This window comes from Peromyscus maniculatus, chromosome 21, assembly GCF_049852395.1.
Source record: "Peromyscus maniculatus bairdii isolate BWxNUB_F1_BW_parent chromosome 21, HU_Pman_BW_mat_3.1, whole genome shotgun sequence".
NCBI classification, from domain to species: Eukaryota; Metazoa; Chordata; class Mammalia; order Rodentia; family Cricetidae; genus Peromyscus; species Peromyscus maniculatus.
Window position 1 is genome coordinate 3,018,140 of NC_134872.1, and position 18,292 is coordinate 3,036,431.

Here is an 18,292-nt window from a genome sequence, read left to right on the forward strand (position 1 = left end):
ACACACCTCACACAGGTGGTGTTAAAATACAGCTGCTGATGAGGGGAGGCTGGGAGAGGGCTGGACACGGGTGGGCTGCAGGCCAGCGAGCACCCGATTGAAGTGGTCAGCGACACGTGGGCCTCGTTATATCCCCTCTCCCATATCCTCTGGAACTTAAAAAACACCTTTTTTTATTAGATTGATTCGTTTTATGTGTCATTGTTTTGCCTGCAAGTATGTCTGTGCACACGTGTGTGCTTGGCGCCCTCAGACACCAGAGCCCCTGGAGCTCCAGATGTTTATAACTGTGGCTGGAGTTACAGATGTGAATCACCATGTGGGTGCTAAGAACTCAACCTGGATCCTCTGCAAGAGCAACGGTTGCTCTAAACCACTGAGCCGGCTCTTTAAGCCCCGACATTTGGAAATCTCTTAAACAATTATTTGTGGACAGGATTTACTGGTATTTCACGGAATCTGTCCCAATCCCAGGGTTCTCTCTAGAGTCCATGGGGAAGAAAGTAAAGAACCTAAACTATGCTTCAGAGGTCTCAACCCCCAGAGGCCTCCTCCGGGCCTCCTCCCTCACCTTAAACGGGCAGTCCCTGTCCCAGATCCCATTTGACCTGAGGCATTGAAGGTCAGGGACAGGCTAGAGGCTGAGGAATTTTGGGGTCCTGCATCTCTGCTGCAGGCAATAGTGAGGGATCTACTTGCTTGAGATGTAGAGGACTCTTTACCCACACTCACCGGTCACACCCACGGTGGACACAGGGCCCACACGCTGACCCTCGTGGAGTCCATACAGGTTCATCTTGTATCTGCGCCCAGCCTCCAGGTCTCTCACCACGGCCTCCCTCTCCTGGCCCCCGACACGCACCACCTGGGGCCGCCCATCACTGTCCTTGTACTGGACGGTGAAGGAGTCAAAGTCTCCCTGGGGGATGGTCCAGGAGAGGCTCAGGGAGTCTGGGGAGGATCCTGTCACGGTCAGCTCTCCCAGGAGCGGCTCCTCGGGGGGCTCTGGGGCCTCTGTGCTGGGCTCTGTGGGGCTGGGGGTCTCTTCCTCTGCAGCTGAGAAGGAGACAGAGAGGTGAGCGGGGTGGGGGGGTCCCCAGACGGTGCCCTTGGCTTTTTTTTTTTTTTTTTTTTTTTGGTTTTTCGAGACAGGGTTTCTCTGTGTAGCTTTGCGCCTTTCCTGGGACTCACTTGGTAGCCCAGGCTGGCCTCGAACTCACCGAGATCCGCCTGCCTCTGCCTCCCGAGTGCTGGGATTAAAGGCGTGCGCCACCACCGCCCGGCTGCCCTTGGCTTTTGAGGAGAAGCTATGGCTACCAGAGAGGTCCCAATGTCTGTTCAAAGACGCCCTCCCCCTCTTGGTTCTGGTGTCCCTGTTCAGCTGACCAACATGCTCAAGCTTGTAGGGTGGCCCTGATGCAACCAGCACAGCAAAGTCTTCTGTGGAACCCCTGGCTACAGCCTCAGCCATAGCCAGCCTGGACACTGACCAGTTCTGGGCCACCAATCACTGTCCACAAATCCATCCCAGATCACCTAACCTGAAGGTCACCTCCCCATGGGTCCCACCCTGAGGCTCCCACAGTCCACTCACCTGTCACCCCGACAACAGACACGGGGCCCACACGCTGGCCACTGTGGATGCCATACAGGTTCATCTTGTACTTGTGGTCTGGCTCCAGCCCAGAGATGGTGACCTGGTCCTCATTTCCTGGTACCCGCACCAACTTGGGCTGCCCGTCCCCGTTCCTGTACTGGATCAGGAAGTGGTCAAACTGTCCCTCGGGGACGGTCCAGGAGAGGCTCAGGGAGTTGGGATCGGTGTCTGTCACAGTCAGCTCCCCCAGTTGTGGCTTGGGCTTGGGAGTCATGGTGGGTGGTTCTGTGGGCTCCTCTTCCTCCCATGGCCCTGAACATGGAGAGAGGGGGATGACCATGGGAGCTCTCTCAGCTCTGGACCTTTGCAGCTGTCTAGAAGGTCAGAGTTGGTCTCTCACTTACCCGTCAGGGCCTCAATTTGAGCTGGGCCCACACGCTGCCCATCATGGAAACCATACAGGGTTACCAGGTATCTGTGGTCAGATTCCAGGCCGCTAAGGGTGATGTCACTCTGGTCGCCCTCTGTACTGACCACTTTGAGCTGTCCATCTCTGTCGGTGTACTGGACCTCGAAGGAGTTAAATTCTCCCTCAATCACCACCCAGGAGAGACGCAGGCTGTGAGGCGTCGCCTCCTCCACTCTCAGCTCCCCGAGGTGGGGCGCAACTGTGGGGGTCGTGGTCGTGGGGACCTCTGTCCACGCCTCTGTTGTTTCTCCGGGGCCTGGTTCAGAGAGACGGGACGGAAGGTGACTGGCCTGTTACTGGCCTCGTCCGTTGGAGGAAGGGGTATGGGAAGGGAGAAAGGCAGAGGAAGCAGGGTTGGCAGAAGCATTTGAAGTGCCAAACACCAAGGAGAAGACGTTGCATTTTGCATGAGTCTGAAATGAGATGCAGAGAGACAAAGCCCAGAGGACAGGAAGCATTCCAGTGGCTGCCAGGGCCTGGCGAAGGAGCGCAAGCAGGATCTTATAACCTCCTGGCAGGAGTGAAGCCACCCTAACGGGACCTGTGCCCCTCCCATGGGTCATCAGACCAGCAAAACAAACCCCACCCTGCCCCACGTTAAGTTGCCCAGGAATCCCACGCTGGGAGAGGGAAAAGGTTAAAGGTTGGTGCCAGCCAGAGGGGAGCATGTCTCCTGGAAAGAGGTTTCACACTACTATGACAGGTCATCTGCCCAGGAGACTGGACCAACTCTTGACTGGGCCTGCTTAGCTATATGTACACCTCTGGCCGTCCACTTAAACCTGAACCTCATGTCAAGACCCCAAGATGGATTTGAGGGGCTCGCTGGGCCTCTTTGCCCCTCTTTCCAACATGGCCACATTGGATAAATCTCGTTTTCTGCTTTTCTTTGTGACTTGTCTGTTTGCTTGGCCTACGGAGGGCAGGTGTCCAGGCCCCTAACAGATGGGGGTGCAGGCCTGAGGGGACTGCCTTGCACCTCCCTGTGAGGACTGCTTTGTGACTTGTACATATGCCAAAGCCCATTGGCACTGTGTGTAAATTGTGACTCAGTAGAGCTGCTCACCCCCCCAGAAGAAGGGCACCGAGGAAACGGGACCTCTTGGGTGGACTGTCACACTCACCAGTCACAGCGATGACAGAAAGGGGACCCACACGCTTGCCTTCTCGGAGCCCATAGAGTAGCAGCTTGTACCTGCGGCCTGGGTCTAGACCAGAGACCCTGACCTCTCTATGGCTGCCCTCCACGGGCACCACCTGGGACTGCCCCTCCCTGTCTTTGTACTGGACGACGAAGGAGTCAAACTGGCCCTCGGAGACCGTCCAGGAGAGGTCCACGGAGTCTGGGGTCACACCAGTCACCCGCAGTTCCTCTCCCAGCCGAGGTTTTGACGGAGACTTGACTCCAGTTTGGTCCACAGTATCCAGGGGCTCTGAGAGGGAGACACAGGCAAGAGATAGTTCAGCTGGTCATGGCTGCGGGCTGTGACCTTGAGGGCAGGGCAGGGAGAGGAGCTGTTACCACAGATGAGAGGCCGCCCTCCACTCACCTGTGGTGCCCTCTGTGGTGAGGGGGCCATAGCGCTTCTTCCCCTGGAGCCCATAGAGGAGGAATCTGTACTTGCGGCCCGCGTCCAGGGCTGTGATGGTGGCCGAGAGCTCTTGGCCCTTTATCGGCACCACCCGGGGCCCACCCTTGTCCTTGAACTGGACCAAGAAAGAGTCAAAGTGGCCCTCGGGCACCGTCCAGGACAGGCGCAGGGAATCCGTCGTGGGGTCCGTCATCCACAGCTCCCCAAGGCGGGGAGGGGCCCCTGGGCTGGCGTCATCTCGGGCGGCTGACACAAAGAAAGATTCTTGTATTTATTTTTTCCAAAACGATTCTTGACCACCTCCCACTAGGGCTGGAAAAATCCAGAGCGGCCCAAGTGGTCAGTGCCTCCCTAGATATTTCCATCACCCTCTCTCCTTCCAGAGCCTCCCCGACTCGACTCCCGTGGGGATGAGACTTCTGTCTTGAGTCACCCCCGCGTGGACACCCTAACTCCCTCCTCGTTTTATCCTTCTCTCTGACGAGGCTCTTTCTGTCACTTGGAGACTTCCCTTTCCACAGGGCCCAGCTTACCCAGAAACCCCAGCTGAGTGACCTGACTGGCGCCCTGGGGAATTCCTAGGGGTTAGAGGCTCTCTGTGGCAGACGGGCAAGAGGGGGAGGCAGGATGCTGTGGGGGGTCAGTGTGGGGGGTCAGAGCCTCCCACTCATCTGGCTCACAGCACCCACTCCACGGGGCCTGCAGGAGGCATGGCCATGCATGCACGGTCACGTGCTGTGGGGACTTGTGTTGGGAGTGACACACACAAGAACACTCAGAGAAGGGATCCCGTGACCGCCAGAGGAGCCATCCAACTTGGGAAGGCGCTGGCCCACCGCCCTCCTGGACAGCAAAAGCACTGACGGAATTGTTATTGCAAGAGACTTCTGGCAACGGGGAGCCCCAAGGGGCAGAGGACGGCCTGGAGCAAACCCCAAGAAAGGGTCCAGCTGGGTAGGGTTTCTCTGGTGTCCATTTTCCCAGGCTCCGGGAAGTCAAGAGAGGAAGGTGAGCCTCTGCTAGACGTGGATGTGGGGGTAGGGGATGAGCCAGACAGACAAGCCACACTCTCAGGCTGTGACCCTGCCACCCGGCCCAGGATGGCAGGAGGGGCCCCTGGCCACCTTCACTCCTCTCCAGGAGGCCCCAGGCCCCCACAGCCCACCCTCTAGTGAAGGCCCAGCATGCAGAACAAATGAAGGGAACGTGCCCTGTCGGATCTCTGCCTGGTTTAGACTGGGATGGGGAAACAGCGAAGGTGGCCAGCGGGAAGTTCAAACACTTCGGAGAAGGCTGGGGCCTCAGGTGGGGGTCAAGCTGAGCCTCACGCAGTCCTCACCTGTCTTCGCCTCCACAGAGACCTGACTGCGTCGTCTCCCATCCTGGACCCCGAAGAGCAGGAACTTGTACTTGCGGGAGGACTCCAGGCCTGGGATGGTGACCTCCCGCTGGTCTGCTGCCACAGGCACCGTCTGGGGCTGGCCCTCCCTGTCCTTGTACTGGACCACGAAGGAGTCGAATTCACCCTCAGGGACAGTCCACGAGAGGCCCACGGAGTCTCGGGTCACGTCTGCCACTGTCAGCTCCCCCAAGCGTGGCTCCAGGGGCAGCTTGGAGGCCTCAGTGGCTGGAGCTGGTGCTGGTGGGATGGGATCTAGGGTGAGAAGCAGAACATGGCTGAGCTCCTGGAAGGAGACCTGGCTCTGCCTGCCTTGGGGGCTAACAGTGAAGTGGGGGAAGAGTTTCCTCTCTATCTTCAGTGGCCTGGGACAGCCTGGTCTTCCATGACCAGCCCGGTGTCAGCTGCATTTGTGGCTCTCACTGACAGAAGGACATGCTTTCACACGGCCTTAGTTATTCGGGAATATCGAAGCATTGTTTGTGCTCATCACCGCCAAGTGAGCTGACAAAGAGGCCCAGGTATTGCCAAGTCATCAATCAGAGAGTAAAATGTGTGATAATGGCGCATTGGTATCCTCAAGATGACCCCATGGATCCCAGACCTGAGGATGCTCAAGTCCCTCGTATAGGGTGGCGGTCTCTGCATATCCTGAAAACTTCAAATCATCTCCAATAACTTACCATCCTGAAGCAATGTACACGCTATGCAGGTGGTTGGGAACTATATGGTTTATGACAAGTGAAAGAGCTGTACCCACTCAGTACAGACACACGGGGGTGCGTGTGTTCATGTGTGTGCAGGTGAGCGTGCACGTGGAGTGCATGTTCATGTGTGTAAGTGAACATATGCATGTGTGCATGCAGATGTAGAGCCCTTTTGTGCTGTTCGTCAGTAGCCGTCCATCTCATTTTCTCCTGAGACGCTGCCCCTCACTGGGCTCTGGAGCTGATTAGGCGGGGCTGGCTGGCCAGTGAGCCCCGAAGACTCTCCTGTCTCTGCCCCCCCGCCCCAGTGCTGGGATTGCAAGGGCTCTCCACCACGCCCAGCATCTTCCACGGCTCCCGGGGATCTGAACCTGGGTCCTCACGCCTGTGCGACGCCGACGGAGCTATCGACACAGTCTGAGGAGGGACTCTTCTAAGGTTTTCTTTCTGGGTCTGGTGAGATGGCTCAGTGGGTAGAGGCATTGCCCCCGAACCTGACTTCAACTCCTAGGACCCACACGGCAGACGGAAAAACTGACTTCCGACGGGTTGTTCTTTGACCTTCAGTCATGCTGAGACGTGAGCATCTACACACACGTACATGCACACACACATATACACACATGCACACACACGCACACACACACACACACACACGTATATGCACACACACACATGCACACACACACATGCACACACACACACACATGCACAAATGACTGTAAAAAGATACATTTTTGAGCCAGGCGGTGGTCTTCTATGCCTTTAGTCCCAGCACTCAGGAGGCAGAGCCAGGTGGATCTCTGTGAGTTCGAGGCCAGCCTGGTCTACAGAGTGAGATCCAGGACAGGCACCAAAACTACACAGAGAAACCCTGTCTCGAAAAACAAAAACAAATGTGTGTGTGATGTGTGTGTGTGTGTGTGTGTGTGTGTGTGTGTGTGTGAGAGAGAGAGAGAGAGAGAGAGACAGAGAGAGAGAGAGAGACAGAGAGAGACAGAGAGAGACAGAGACAGAGAGATTTGTGTGCATATTCTGCCTATAGCAGCATGGGAAACATCTGTAGATATAGAATGCTGATTATATCAGCGTAATTAGTGTCCTTCAGGATCATATGAATTCTCTTTTCTAGATGTTAATGCAGTGTTCTGAGAGAGAATAGGGGCTCCGCCAGACACCGTGGTCCCCAAGTCACAGTGAGCGTATGTCCAGGAGCCATGGAAGGAAGAGGGAGCCAGGAGCTCAGGGAGGCGTGTCTCCCGGGTGTGTGTGTGTGTGTGTGTGTGTGTGTGTGTGTGTGTGTGTGTGTGTGTGTGTGTGTGTGTGTGTAGTTGGAGTGACCAGGAGGATGTGACTCGGACGGGCACCCAGGGCCTCTGAGGAGTTCTGAGATGTGTGTGCTGAACTTCAGTGAGGAAGGGTGGTGTTGGCTGTGCTCACGTCACGTCACAGTAGGGTTGTAAGGAGAAGGGGAGGGAAACGAAACAGCTGTGAAGTCAAGAGGAGTGAGGGGAGGGGAGAGGCGAGGGGAGAGGGACGGGGGGGGGGGGGCAAGTGGGAGGCAGGGTCAGGGTTGGCGTGCAGATAAGGAAGCCACCGAGGGTGGGGTTTCCAGCCTTGGGGAGAAGCCGAAGGTTTGGGGACTGGACTCCGATGTCTGTGAGTCTGGGGAGGCCTGTAGGTCACTGACGCAGAGACTGGGGGGTGAGGGGTGGTAGTCCCAGGTCACTGACGCAGAGACTGGGGGATGAGGGATGGTAGTCCCAGGTCACTGACGCAGAGACTGGGGGATGAGGGGTGGTAGTCCCAGGTCACTGACGCAGAGACTGGGGGGTGAGGGGTGGTAGTCCCAGGTCACTGACGCAGAGACTGGGGGATGAGGGATGGTAGTCCCAGGTCACTGATGCAGAGACTGGGGGATGAGGGGTGGTAGTCCCAGGCAAGGCTGGGACAAGAGCCTTGAGGAAGGACTGTGGGGAACCAGGGGTGGGTTCTGCCTGGCTGCCTCGCTCACCTGTCATTGCCAACACCGAGAGAGGGCCCACACGCCTGCGGCCATGTAGTCCATAAACGTTCATCCTGTATTTTCTCGCAGGCTCCAAGTCAAGAATGGTGACCTCGCGCTGGTCTGCCCCCACAGGCACCTCCTGGGGCTGCCCAGCCCTGTCCTTGTACTGGACCACGAAGGAATCAAACTGCCCCTCAGGGACCACCCATGAGAGGCTCACAGAATTGGGGGTCACACCAGTCACTGTCAACTCCTGCAGACGGGGCTCAGGCGTGGCCTCGATGGCTGGAGGGGTCTCTTCTGGTTGTGAGTCTGAAACAGAAATGGCCAAGTCTGCTAGAAAACAGTCCTAGGGGTGTTACACAAAAAAACCGCACCCATCGGCAACACCCATCCATCAAGAAGATTCACCGGCAGTCTGGTGAATCTGGTACCAGCAGTATGGCTCAGCAGGTGAAGTCACTTTTGAGCAAGGCGGATTACCCAAGTTCCATGCCAGAACCCAGGTAAGGGTGTAAGGAGAGAACCAGACCCACAGAGTTGTCCTCTGATCTCTGTACGTGCACCATGACACCCACACATCAGATACAACAGCAGTAACATACATCCATGTACGGTTTCACCAAGTCCTTGCCAGCTGGCTGGCTGGGCTTACTGGGAAAAGGTGTCACGAAGCTGGCGGCGGCCCTAGTCCTTGGTGACCTGCCCTGTCTAGGCCTTTCTGAGCACAGAAGATACCATGGCTGCTCAGCAGCTAGACAGCCCCTGGCCATGGAACATGGGACTCAGCCGTGAGAGGGAACAGGACCAGATCCCAGCCACACTCACCGGTCACGCCCACGGTGGACACGGGGCCCACACGCCGACCCTCGTGGAGTCCATACAGGTTCATCTTGTATCTGCGCCCAGCCTCCAGGTCTCTCACGATGGCCTCCCTCTCCTGGCCCCCAACACGCACCACCTGGGGCCGCCCATCACTGTCCTTGTACTGGACGGTGAAGGAGTCAAAGTCTCCCTGGGGGACGGTCCAGGAGAGGCTCAGGGAGTCTGGGGAGGATCCTGTCACGGTCAGCTCTCCCAGGAGCGGCTCCTCGGGGGGCTCTGGGGCCTCTGTGCTGGGCTCTGTGGGGCTGGGGGTCTCTTCCTCTGCAGCTGAGAAGGAGACAGAGTAGTGAGGTGGGGGGATCCCCAGCAGGTGCCCTCAAGTGAGGACAGAGTAGCCATAGTTACCAGGGGGTTCTGAGATCAGTTCAGAACCTGGTGCCCTGGTCATCTGATAGCTGGCCAACATGCCCAAGCTCCTATGTCCCAGCTGAGGGGACCTTGACATCCACCAGCACAGCAAAGCCCTCTATGGCCCTGCTGCCCAGGGAGACCTGCCAGCCCCAGGGGAGGGCACATAGGCTGCCACAGTCTTAGTCACAGCAGGCCTGTGGTGCTGAGTAGTTCTTGGTCATTGATTCCCCAATTACTAGTCACCAAAGAACAACAGGTTCCACTTCCTGATGGTCCCACCTTGGACTCCCATGTCCACTCACCTGTCACCCCGACAACAGACACAGGGCCCACACGCTGGCCACTGTGGATGCCATACAGGTTCATCTTGTACTTGTGGTCTGGCTCCAGCCCGGGGATGGTGACCTGGTCCTCGTGCCCCGGCACCCGCACCACCTTGGGCTGCCCATCCCCGTTCTTGTACTGGACCAGGAAGTGGTCAAACTGTCCCTCGGGGACGGTCCAGGAGAGGCTCAGGGAGTCCGGGGAGGATCCTGTCACGGTCAGCTCTCCCAGGAGCGGCTCCTCGGGGGACTCTGGGGACTCTGTGCTGGGCTCTGTGGGGCTGGGGGTCTCTTCCTCTGCAGCTGAGGAGACAGAGTAGTGAGTGGGCAGGTCCCCAGCAGAAGTCCTTGGCTTTTGAGGAGAAGCTATGGCTACCAGTGAGGTCCCAATGTCAGTTCAAAGATGTCCCCCTGGTGGCCCTGATCATCTGACAGCTGGCCAACATGGCCAAGCTCCTGAGTCAGCTGGGGGGGCCTGAACAGCCACCAGCACAGCAAAGGCCTCTGTGGCCCTGCTGCCCAGGGAGACCTGTCAGCCCCAGGGGCAGGGCACACAATAGCAGGCCATAGCTTCAGCCAAAGCAGACCTGGGAGACTGACCAACCCTTGGCTTCCATTCCCCAGTCACTAGTCTCCAAAAAGCTGTAGGTTCTACTTCCTGATGGTCCCATCCTGGGCTCCCACACTCCACTCACCTGTCACCCCGACAACAGACACAGGGCCCATACGCTGGCCACTGTGGATGCCATACAGGTTCATCTTGTACTTGTGGTCTGGCTCCAGCCCGGGGATGGTGACCTGGTCCTCGTGCCCTGGCACCCGCACCACCTTGGGCTGCCCATCCCCGTTCTTGTACTGGATCACGAATTGGTCAAACTGTCCCTCGGGGATGGTCCAGGAGAGGCTCAGGGAGTCCGGGGTGGCATCTGTCACAGTCAGCTCCCCTAGGCGTGGCTTCTCGAGGGGCTCTGGGGCCTCTGTGCTGGGCTCTGGGGGGCCGGAGGGCTGGTCCACAATGTGTGGTGGGGCTGAGGAAAGAGATCAGGATCATGGCATGAACAGTGACCGGCCAGTCGATGGGGATACCAAAGCACATCAGCAGGCATGTTCCTCCACTCAGGGCTTAGGGCTCCCGTGGCCTTGGCATCAGCACCATTCTGAGGCAGCCTGCTCCCTCCCTACACCAGACCCTCCAGTCTCTGAGGAACCCATTGCTGAGGCAGGGCCACTGCCCAGAATGCAAGAAAGGGGGGATCAGGTGGGTGGCCTGGGAAGAGTCCTGCTCCTCCCGGATGGCTCGAGATGTACAACTCTTAGGGTACCACCCAGGGTCCCCACCTCTGTCCCCTGCAGTAGGTCTCTGCAGGGTCCCCGAGAGACTGAGACCCTGGGGGCACATGAGGAACAGGAAGAGGTTTCAGGGGGGAGCAGACTAGAGGCAAATGGTGACAATGGTGTCGTGTGGGGGGGTCAGGAGCAAAAAGAGGGTGCTGGGGAGGCGGAGTCGGCTCTGCTTCAGCAGATTAGCACACAGGTGTTCTGAGCCGGAGTCAACCATTGCTCTTATTTATTTATTTATTCATTTTTAGGCAGGGTCTGCCTGTGCAACCAGCCGGGTCCATCTTGGGACTCAACAATCCTCCTGCCTCAGCCTTCAAGGTGGTGTGATGACAGGTTTCTCTCACCACGCCTTGCTTGAAGTTGTATATGCTAACGGCGTTTATGGGCTGTCACCATCAAGACCCTCACTTGGCAGAAAGGAAGCTGGGGACCGTGAGATTGAGCAGCTGGCCCAAGGTTCTGTGGACATTGATTTATGAAGCCAATGGTGAGGGACAGGCAGCTGCCTCCAAAGTCCATGCTCCCTATTAGCGTAGCACCAGGGGAAGACAGCAGTGCTGGATGGGAGGGGCTGGGGACATGGAGGAACAGGATAGGCTCGGAGCCAGCCTGGCTAGGAGTTGGGGAGTGGAGGTGAAAAGGTCCTTTCCAGCCGGGCAGTGGTGGCGCACGCCTTTAATCCCAGCACTGGGGAGGCAGAGCCAGGCGGATCTCTGTGAGTTCGAGGCCAGCCTGGGCTACAGAGTGAGTTCCAGGAAAGGCTCAACGCTACACAGAGAAACCCTGTCTTGAAAAAACAAAACAAAAAAAAAAGAGCCCTTTCACGTGGAAAGAGGCTGGGGCAGCATGGCACCCTGGTCCCCTGGGTCTGCCACCCTTGCACAGAGCAGCCATGTGGAGAAGGCTCAGGGGTGGATGGCACCAGCCCAGCAATGACGGCCAGGAACTGAGTCAGGCCCCGAAGCAGTCCAGAAGAAGCTGCTGTGAACTGCGGCTGAAGGAGAGGTGTCTGGGAAGGGTGTGGAGCACAAGAGAGTCTGGCTACTCAGAGTGGGGGACATGAGCTTGGAAGCAGTGTGAGGAGCTGAAGTCTGGGCAGGGAGTCCCGGGATGTGGGGACAGAACAGCTGGGGAGGAACAGGGCCGAGGCCTCGGCAGAAGTGGAAGGTGGAGCTGGGGCAGGCCCTGCTGGAGGCCCGGGGCCAGCAGTGAAGGGAGACGTGTGGGTTTCTGACTCACCCGTTTTGGCCACTACAGACACGGGCCCCACACGCTGCCTGCCACGGAGCCCGTAGAGGTTCATCTTATACTTCCTGTTGGACTCCAGGCCAGGGACAGTGACCTCATTCTCATCCCCCGCAATGGGCACAGTCTGGGGCTGCCCCTGCGCGTCCTTGTACTGGATCACGAAGGAGTCGAAGGGGCCCTGGGCCACGGTCCAGGACAGGCGCAGGGAGTCTGGGGTCACACCAGTCACCGTCAATTCCCCCAGGAGGGGCTTCTCAGAGGACTCCTCTTCCCTCTCTGGGGCTGTAAACAAGAAGAATGAGCCAGGTGCAGGAACCAGCAGCCTGGGATCAGGGTTCAGATTTGGACCCGGGGGTCACCACTCTGTTAGTGTGAGTGCTGAAACCCTGGGAAGTTGGGCACAGCCAGAGTATGACACACCTCCTGGGCTTTAGGGAGCATGTTGAACGGGATGGAAGGGGCCTAACCGTGCAGGGGAAGCTGGCTGCCCCTCAGCCTGGGCGCAGGGCCAGGGTGTTGGGATCAGCCATTTTGCTGGGAGGCTCATCTGGTTCCTGGCTGAGGGTAAGTGTGTAGCGAGCAAGAAGAGGGCACATGAGCGTAGGTGGCAGCCACTCACCTGTAGTGCCATCAGCAGTGAGGGGCCCGTACCGCTTCTTATTGGCAATCCCAAACAGGGTGAATCTGTACTTGTGATTGGGGTCCAGAGGAGAAAGCACCACGGAGCGCTCAGGCCCCTCCACGGGTACCACGAGGGGCCGTCCTGCCTTGTCTCTGTACTGGACCATGAAGGAGTCAAACTGGCCCTCAGGAACAGTCCAAGAGAGGTGCAGTGAATCCGGGGTAGGGTCTGTTACCCACAGCTCTCCCAGGCGGGGTGGAGATCCTGGGTCGGGGTCACTCCGAGGCACTAGGAAGAGGGGGTAGAGACAGGGGCGTCACAAGAGAAAGGAGGTCCCGTGCAGCCTGCTCTCTGCAGACAGAGCGGGCAGGGCTAAAGCCCAGCCAGCACTCTGCTCTGCGGAGCTGTGAGCTCCGTCCTGGGGCTGCACCCCATTACAGGAAGGGGTGACGTCTTCGAGACAGCCTAATGCCCGGAGTGCTGCACTGACTGTTCCCAGCCAGGGGAAGAGGCTCCAAAAGGAGAGGGGGATCCCAGCCAGCGCTTTTCACATCTGTGCGGCCAGGGAAACCTCCGAGGCAGCCTCCGTGCTTCCAGCTCAACGTCTAGCTGGTTTCTCCGTCAAGAGAGAAGACCATCCCTGGGATGCATCAGTGCGGAAGAGCATCCACCCACCTGCCGCTGTCTGCCACGCCTCTGCCCCTCGCTGTGCCCACTCTCTGAGGGCCGTCCTCTCCATCTCCCCTCTCTGCACTCTGTTCCCAGAGGATTCCAGAAATGTCTGTACCCCATCACCTCCAATCCAGCTGTGCCCTCCCCCAGGCAGCTCCTGGTGACCTGGCCATTGCTAAGTCCTGTGGGTGCTGGAGAGCCCTAACTCACTCCTGTGGACTCTGACTGCCCGCACCCTCCTCCCAGTACCCGGGACACTCCCCTGGTGCTTCTCTACCTCTGCTCCCTCATTGGCTCCCCACAGCTACCAGGACTCAATGTAACCCTGAGGCCCCCCCAGTCTCAGTCAGACACCTCATCAGTGCCACTCGAGGCTGCTGTAAGGACCCATGGTCCTCAAGAATGTGCTGAGTTCACTGGCTCCAGAAACACACAGGAAGTATTTCTCTGAGTGTCCCACCTGCTCCCCACCTGCTCATGCCCGGGGACGGAAGTGGCTGGTCCAGGGACCTGGGACTGGCCTGTCACACCCGGTCTGACTGCCACCATTCTAGGCCAGCATCAGTCACCACACCTCACCCTTCTCTGTCATGCCCCTGTGGCAGACACTGTGCTATTTGTAAGGTAGCTCATCACTTCACTCCCACATTCAAAGGCCTTCAGAGGTCCCGTAGGGCTCCCAAATGAGGTCTAAGCTACCCACCCAGCACATGGGACCCCAGGACTAAGCCTTCAGCACCCCGCGTGGCCTGCTCTCCAGCCAGAAGAGTGCTGTGGGGTTCTCTGGGAGACCACCCCCCACACCCTCTGCCTCACCTCCCTCCTCACCTCTGCTGCCCCTACTGCTTTCCCTTGAGGATTAACACAGCTATGGACCGCTGCTACGGGCCATACACAGTCTCTCCGAACCCTAAGGCTCTGGGGCAACCTGCTTCAGCATGGTACACAGTGCAGGGCTGGGGTGCTGCTGCCACTCACAGATCTTAGCTTCAGCCACCAGGGGGCCATGCCTCTTCTTGCCGACGAGCCCATACAGAATAAATCTGTACTTGCGCCCGGGTTCCAAGGAGGTGACGGGTGCTGAGCGCTGGGGTCCCTCCACAGGTATCACCTGGGGTCCATCTTTGTCCTTGTACTGGATCACGAAGGAGTCGAACTCCCCCTCTGGGACAGTCCAGTGCAGGAGCAAGGAGTCGGAGGTCAGGTCTGTCACCGTCAGATCACCCAGGCGTGGCAGGACAGGCAGCTTCCCAGGCTTCTCCTCAGCCTTGTCTGGCATTTGGGGACAAAGGCAAAGCATGCTGGACCAACCATTCCCCTTCCCCGTCTCCTCCCTTCTGCTCTGCCTCACCCACCTCGTCCTGGATGCCTCCATCCCTGCCCCTCCTGGGAAGGAGACGTTTTTTCTACGTCTCTGTCCCTTCTTTATGTCCCCACCCCTGTACTCTAAAACTTTAAGGGGAGTTTCATGCCCCCCATAGTATTGCTTGAGGGTTTCTAGCCTCCACACCGATGCTTCAGAGCAGCCTTCAGGCTCCCCAAGCCCCTGGGCTGCTCTCCCTTACCACCCTCTCTCCCAGTCATTAGCTTGTTCTAGAACCGGACCCAGAGTCAACCACTGTGTTCTCAGAGGGAGAACCAGGGGCGTATAAGGGTTGCCGGGCCTTGTCCTTCCCACCTATCTCTGAAGTCGTGATGGCAGTGGAACACCCCTAACACACACACACACACACACACACACACACACACACACACACACACGAGACTTTATCCCCAGAAGGAAATGGCCAATGCAACCACAGGTGCTGTCCCCAGAATGTAGAGCTGAGGGCCAATGCTGGGACCAGAACTCCATCTACCTTGAACTCTACAGCCCAGGGCAGGGCAGAGGGACAACCAGGAGGCGAGGCATACATGGAGCAGGGTCTACTACAGCTCCAGGATGGGTCACCACCCACTTCTGACTTGTCTCCAGTGGTGACCTGTCACTCTGGTGCCCCTCCTAGCTGCCTTCCCTATGAACTCTCAAACCTTTTCTCTTTTGCTTTCTCTCATCCTGTCAGACCCGCCCTTCACTGGCCCCTGAAATCCTGTCCTTCCTCTAGAGTCTTGAGATGGCCCCAGCTCCCCGCCCCCCAGTCTCAGGACACTGCTCTGAGTACAGTCCAGAATGTACCCATAATGCCTTGGTAGGTGATGGGAACAGAGGGCTTGCCCCCAGGGGTGATCCCATGGAGGACTAGCTTGTAGGGGGCCCCGGGAGGGGGCAGGGGCACCAGAGCCTGGTGGACGTCTCCTGGTAGCAGTTCTTCATGTGCCCAAGGCCCCTCGGCCACCTGCATGCGCAGCTGGAAGTGGGCAAAGGTGTCGGGCTGGGCAGTCCAGGCCACACGGAGGCGTCCTGCCTTGTCTCTGCCCAGCACCTTCAACTCTCCCAGCGGGTGATGCTCCAGGATCAGGATAGGGGCCTGGGCCCCTTGGGTCGTAGAGGGGCCCGAGGGAGGAGGCTCATCAGTAGCCTCCGGGAGGCCAGAGGGTAAGGACCCTGGGAAGGGGCAGAGCGGGTGAGAAAAACAGGAGAAAGTGTGAGACCAGGAACGGAACCTCTGGTCCCCAGGTGTGCCCTCGGCCTCCGGCCTCTGAGCTAGAGGGCTTCCTCCCCTCTCCTCAGCCCTGTCGGGGTTCAGGAGACAATCAATACTTCTTCCCATACTTGGCCAAGCCCTCCAGATTCCCGCATGGAGCTCATCTGGAGCAGTCAGGCTGGCTTAGGGCAGGCAATGACATTAAACCCGCCATCCCTCCCTGCCCACCGGCCTCCCCACTGGTGGCGTCCGCCTTCCATTAGTGCGGGAGTGAGAAGCCTGGAAGAAAGGAAGGGGTGGTGGTGTTAGGAAGAAAGGGGGTGGTGGGCAGTAAGAGAAAATAGAGGGTGTGAGGGTGGACGTCCCGCTCCGGTGGCATCTGGGCCCTATGGAGGAAGAAGAGGTCCACCCCCACCCTGCAGCCGCAAAGCACCCTGTCCCTGGGCCAGGCATCAGTCCTGTGGGAGAGACCAGCTGGAGGGGAGCCACGCCTGGGAAAGCAGTTCAGGAAGCCGTGGTTTCACCCCCCCACCCGCCCCACTATGCACACACACTGCCTGATGGCTTTCAAGGCCACCCTCAAGCAGTTCTGCTGCATCCCTTCAAGGTCAAAGCCAAAGTGTGGGAATAACCACAGACCACAGGCTTCAGGCACCCTCACCGCAGTGAGTCAGAGCGGGAAGCTCTGGTTTCAATCCCACCCACCGAAAGCGCAGGGCAAATCTCTGCAAATGCCCGAGTCTCCCGCAGCCTGCGTCGGAGGTGTGCAATCTGCAGGTCAGCCGTGAGTGCGGCTCTACCAAAACTATGAACTTGCCAAAAACATTATGAGATGGTGGTTTTAGGTTTTAGCTTTTGTTTTTTTTCAATAAAAGAAAAAAGAAAACTCAAGGGTAAGTATGAGCCTTACAGATAATAATATGTCAAGATTGTTGGACCTGCCTGACCGTAGCAGACATTGCCAGAGAGCTTGGGAACCCAGGTGGGAGCCCCACAAACCAGGTCTATTTGGCTTTAGTTATCCTCAGGAGAATGCCAGGACCTGGGGATACGGTGGCTTTGGGGACACGGAGGGCAGCTTTCTGAGGTAGTGTCCTACAGCTGGCCGGGAAGGCTAGGAGGTGGGAGGGTGTGGTGAGGGGGTTGAGGCCTCAGCCGTCAGTGGAGGAGTGGGTAGCTGCAGCCTCGAAGGCAGGCGATGCTGGACAGGGGGTGGGCAGTCCAGGGCCCCAGCCCACAGTACCTGTGGTGGTGATGAAGGCGTAGGACTTGGAAGTCTGCCCTGCCCGCACCCCATGGACCTCCACGTGGTAGGTAGTGCCAGGCCTGAGGTTGGGCAAGCGGACAGTGCGTTCTGAGCCGTCCACGGTCAGCTCCCCGCTGGGGCCCTTGGCGGGTGGCAGTGGCCGCCAGCGCAACACCACACGCTCGAACTGACCCCGGAGCCCGTCGAGGGACACGATCAGCGCGCCGTCGGCGGCACTGCCCAGCACCTCAGGCTTCGGGTGACGCGCTGCGGTCACCAGGTGTGCGCCGTCGGAGGCTGGGCCCACGTCTCCCTGGTCCGATTCCCGCCTCCTGGCGCTCTGGGTGGGACTAGCGGTGGGGTGGGGGGGACGTGGCTTGGGTGCCGGGGCACCCGCTGTCTGGTGGCGCTTCAGGAAGTCATGGATGTAGCGCGCCACCGACGTGTAAGTCTGGTTGGCGCGCAGTGGGTAGCCGTGGGCCCGCAGGTGCCGCTCCAGGTCCTGTACTGTTCCGCGGAAGCGGCCCAGTTCAGCCGTCAGGTTACCCCACGGCCGACGGGGAGGCTGGGGCGGGCTGGGCCGGGGATGCCACTCCGCGCTCCCCTCTGTGGGCCGCAAGGGCCGGGAGGGCCGCGGAGGCCGGGGACGGGGGTTCGGGGGCGGGGCCGGGGGGTGCACCTCCGGGTAACCGTAGTGGCCTGGTGCTGCCGAGTGAGAGAGGGGGAGGGGACATGAGGTCAGTGTCAGCTTCCCCCACCCGATGCTCCTCCTCGCCACCGCGGAGCCCCCGCTCCCCAGCCAGGGGCGAGGGGCCTCTTCCCTGAGCCCCAGCCCCACCTAGAAAGAGAAATTAGTGTCCCCGAGCCCCGCCCACCCCTTTGCCCTCCAAGCCTGCCACTGTTGGTGCCCTAGAAGGAAAAGAAGCCAGGGGGCGGGGCGCGTATCTGATGGAGAGAACGGGAAAGCAGGATGAAAATGTAAGCTACTCCGAAGAGGGCGTCGCCTTGTCCCAGGAAAAAGAAAGATCCGGCTGGGCATCTGTTAAGAAACCTTGAGGGTTGGTGGACAACGACTGCTAAGAGACCCAAGCCCAGGCAGTCTCGGTCCCAAAGTCAGCAAGATGGTGACCTGTGACCTGCTCAGCTCTAGTCTCCACAAGACCAAACTGTCCACTACCCCTGTTAGGACAAAAGCCACCCTCCCGGGAGCCTCATCTTGTGTATACTGCTTCCCTCCCAGGGGCAGT

At 58.7% G+C, this 18,292-nt stretch overlaps 1 protein-coding gene across 9 annotated transcripts in view; it reads right to left on the minus strand.

The window, feature by feature from the left end:
* The window catches only part of Tnxb (tenascin XB), a 67,188-nt gene that overhangs the window by 29,342 nt on the left and 19,554 nt on the right, over nucleotides 1–18,292 (minus strand). For 3 of the 9 annotated variants that reach the window (XM_076558259.1, XM_076558256.1, XM_076558253.1), the window contains exons 7-21: nucleotides 17,043–17,750; nucleotides 15,391–15,759; nucleotides 14,193–14,486; nucleotides 12,540–12,830; nucleotides 11,912–12,202; nucleotides 10,027–10,359; nucleotides 9,311–9,634; nucleotides 8,601–8,924; nucleotides 7,779–8,084; nucleotides 4,998–5,312; nucleotides 3,617–3,904; nucleotides 3,191–3,499; nucleotides 2,002–2,322; nucleotides 1,595–1,909; nucleotides 733–1,056 (exon numbers count right to left, since the gene is read on the minus strand). In XM_076558259.1, the coding sequence (XP_076414374.1) occupies nucleotides 733–1,056; nucleotides 1,595–1,909; nucleotides 2,002–2,322; nucleotides 3,191–3,499; nucleotides 3,617–3,904; nucleotides 4,998–5,312; nucleotides 7,779–8,084; nucleotides 8,601–8,924; nucleotides 9,311–9,634; nucleotides 10,027–10,359; nucleotides 11,912–12,202; nucleotides 12,540–12,830; nucleotides 14,193–14,486; nucleotides 15,391–15,759; nucleotides 17,043–17,750 (5,112 nt within the window). The remainder of the gene's footprint in view (nucleotides 1–732; nucleotides 1,057–1,594; nucleotides 1,910–2,001; nucleotides 2,323–3,190; nucleotides 3,500–3,616; nucleotides 3,905–4,997; nucleotides 5,313–7,778; nucleotides 8,085–8,600; nucleotides 8,925–9,310; nucleotides 9,635–10,026; nucleotides 10,360–11,911; nucleotides 12,203–12,539; nucleotides 12,831–14,192; nucleotides 14,487–15,390; nucleotides 15,760–17,042; nucleotides 17,751–18,292) is intronic. The other 6 variants (XM_076558260.1, XM_076558258.1, XM_076558254.1 and 3 more) reach the window with 5 other exon arrangements.